The sequence below is a fragment of the Nannospalax galili genome, unplaced genomic scaffold (assembly GCF_000622305.1).
Source record: "Nannospalax galili isolate Female #2095 unplaced genomic scaffold, S.galili_v1.0 scaffold192, whole genome shotgun sequence".
NCBI lineage: Eukaryota > Metazoa > Chordata > Mammalia > Rodentia > Spalacidae > Nannospalax > Nannospalax galili.
Genome location: NW_008331810.1, coordinates 1,722,330 through 1,724,587, shown reverse-complemented (window position 1 = coordinate 1,724,587; position 2,258 = coordinate 1,722,330). Strand labels below are relative to the sequence as shown.

The window sequence follows — 2,258 nt, the reverse complement described above, 5'->3', positions numbered from 1 at the left end:
TTGTGTAATATTCACATTGGAGTGATTTACACCCCTTGTGATATACATCCATTGTTTCTTTGTTTTGGAAGTGTTCAAGCCCCTCTTCTGTTTGTTTGCGGCTATAGTATAAAAACCAGTCATGGTTCTGGGCTGTAGAGCACTGAATGTACTCTTGCTCTCACTGGACTTGGGGTCCGCTTGTCCCACCCTCTCGCTTTGGAGACCTGACCATTTCTCTCTGCTCTTCCAGATGGCCTTCAGCAAGATGAGGCTGCTGTATGCTTTCGTTCTGGTGGTGGGGGCGCTCTGCTTGTACCTCTACATTGCCCTTTATAAAGAACTGCCATTCGTTTTCAAGAGAAGTGCTGGGAAGTTCCTTCAGCTTCCTGATGTAGACTGCAGGCAGAGCCCACCCTTCCTCGTCCTGCTGGTGACTTCTTCCCACAAACAGATGGCAGCTCGCATGGCCATCCGCAAGACGTGGGGTAGAGACAGGACGGTGCAAGGGCAGCAGGTGAGGACCCTCTTCCTCCTGGGTGCCTCAGACAGCACGGATGAGATGGCCGCCATGGCCCAGGAGAGCCAGGAGCACCGAGACATCATCCAGAAGGACTTCAAGGACGTCTACTACAACTTGACCCTGAAGACCATGATGGGCATGGAGTGGGTCCACCACTTTTGTCCTCAGGCGACTTTTGTCATGAAAACTGACTCCGACATGTTTGTCAATGTTGGCTATCTGACAGAGCTGCTGCTAAGGAAAAACAAAACAACCAGATTCTTCACAGGCTACATAATGCATAGTAATTTTGTCATTAGGTCGACATTGAGCAAGTGGTTTGTAAGCAAATTTGAATATCCGTGGGACAAGTACCCACCTTTCTGCTCAGGCACTGGCTACGTCTTGTCCACTGATGTGGCAAGAGAGGTGTACAGGGTCTCAGAAAGCGTCCCATTCCTCAAGCTAGAGGATGTGTTTGTGGGACTCTGCCTGGCCAAGCTGAAGATCAGACCAGAGGAGCTCCACTCCAAGCAGACCTTCTTCCCAGGTGGCTTAAGTTTCTCCGTGTGTCGTTTTCAGAAAATCGTGACCTGCCACCACGTCATGCCCCACAACCTACTCAACTACTGGCAGGCGCTAGAACATTCCCGGGAAAAAGATTGTGCAGCTTCCTGAGGGGGAAAGTAGTGGTTTGTAGGACACCAGGATGCCAGGACCTAGGGTGAGGTGAGCCTAAAACTTATAGGTCCAGGCTGCATTCTCTGCTAAAAGGGAGGGGCACTGAAAACAGTGGCTCTGATAATCCCTGCCTTGCAGAACACTGTTGGGCTGGCAGGAGGAAGCGGCCTGGTCATAAAAGTGCAGGCTTACTCCTGAGCTAAAAGCTAAAAGTTCACCATGCTTTTAGCTCTAAGAAAGAAAACACTGTGGCCAATAAATCACTGGATGGGCATTGATAACCTTGAGTAAAAGTTTAAGAATCCTTCTGGCGCCAACTAAATGTCCTGTTTCTTTGTACCCTAAATCTTTGTATGGGACTGTCATATCCCACGTGACTGCTAGTTCCTTGGGATATATAAAAACCATTTGAATTCTAAAATAAATCATCCTATTGGGAAGACAGAGGTCCCGGAGTTTGACTCCGCCACCCATCAGACCCTCTACCCTGAAGCCAGCAGGTCCCCCCCTAAGCAAAGCAAACCTGAGTCCCTACAGTGGTTCATGGGACAAACTTCTGATAATCATTGGTGATGGTTTGGGGGGATTGGGATGGCCTTAGTGGAAACCGACAAGGGAGAGAGAGGCAGGATGAAGAAGCTGCTGTTCTCAGTGCCCCGCATCCACCAGAAGGGAAGTATGTGCAAATACAGCCTGATTCCTTCCCAGCTGGCACCGGAACAATAACATATCCATGTCCGGGGGTCCTGCCCTACATGCTCAGTGTTGGATGCCTGCCTTCCTCTGTTCATTTCAGTATGCATAGGAAGTGATAGATACCATTAATTCCCATTTTACAGATGAGAAACCAGTACCTACTGACTTGTCCCAAGGCTCACAGCTATCCAGTGGAACAGAATGAAGACTGAATGATTTCAGGATCCAGTTGACAACCCCCGACTGGCTCCCCCATCCCTTGGGAGGGGAAGATGGTAACTGAAGCTTACAGGGTGGTCTTGAAGCTAACATCCTCCAGTCCCCTTCCTGACTCCCCTCCATCATCTCTGAACCCTTGTACTTCTTAGTGCTAAGACTCGAATAAACCCTCTTGCCCAAG

General features: G+C 49.4%; 1 protein-coding gene across 1 annotated transcript; it reads left to right on the top strand.

Annotated features, from left to right (window-relative positions):
• The first annotated feature begins 226 nt into the window (after positions 1 to 226).
• LOC103728929 (beta-1,3-galactosyltransferase 5-like) lies at positions 227 to 1,159 on the top strand. The gene has a single exon (XM_008826925.2). The coding sequence runs from the start codon at positions 233 to 235 to the stop codon at positions 1,157 to 1,159; it is 927 nt and encodes a 308-aa protein (XP_008825147.1). The 5' UTR covers positions 227 to 232.
• The last annotated feature ends 1,099 nt before the right edge of the window (positions 1,160 to 2,258 follow it).

What these genes read in the sequence shown, in the direction of transcription:
- LOC103728929 (XM_008826925.2), top strand. Translation starts at nt 233, where the DNA reads ATGGCCTTCAGCAAGATGAGGCTGCTGTATGCTTTCGTTCTGGTGGTG.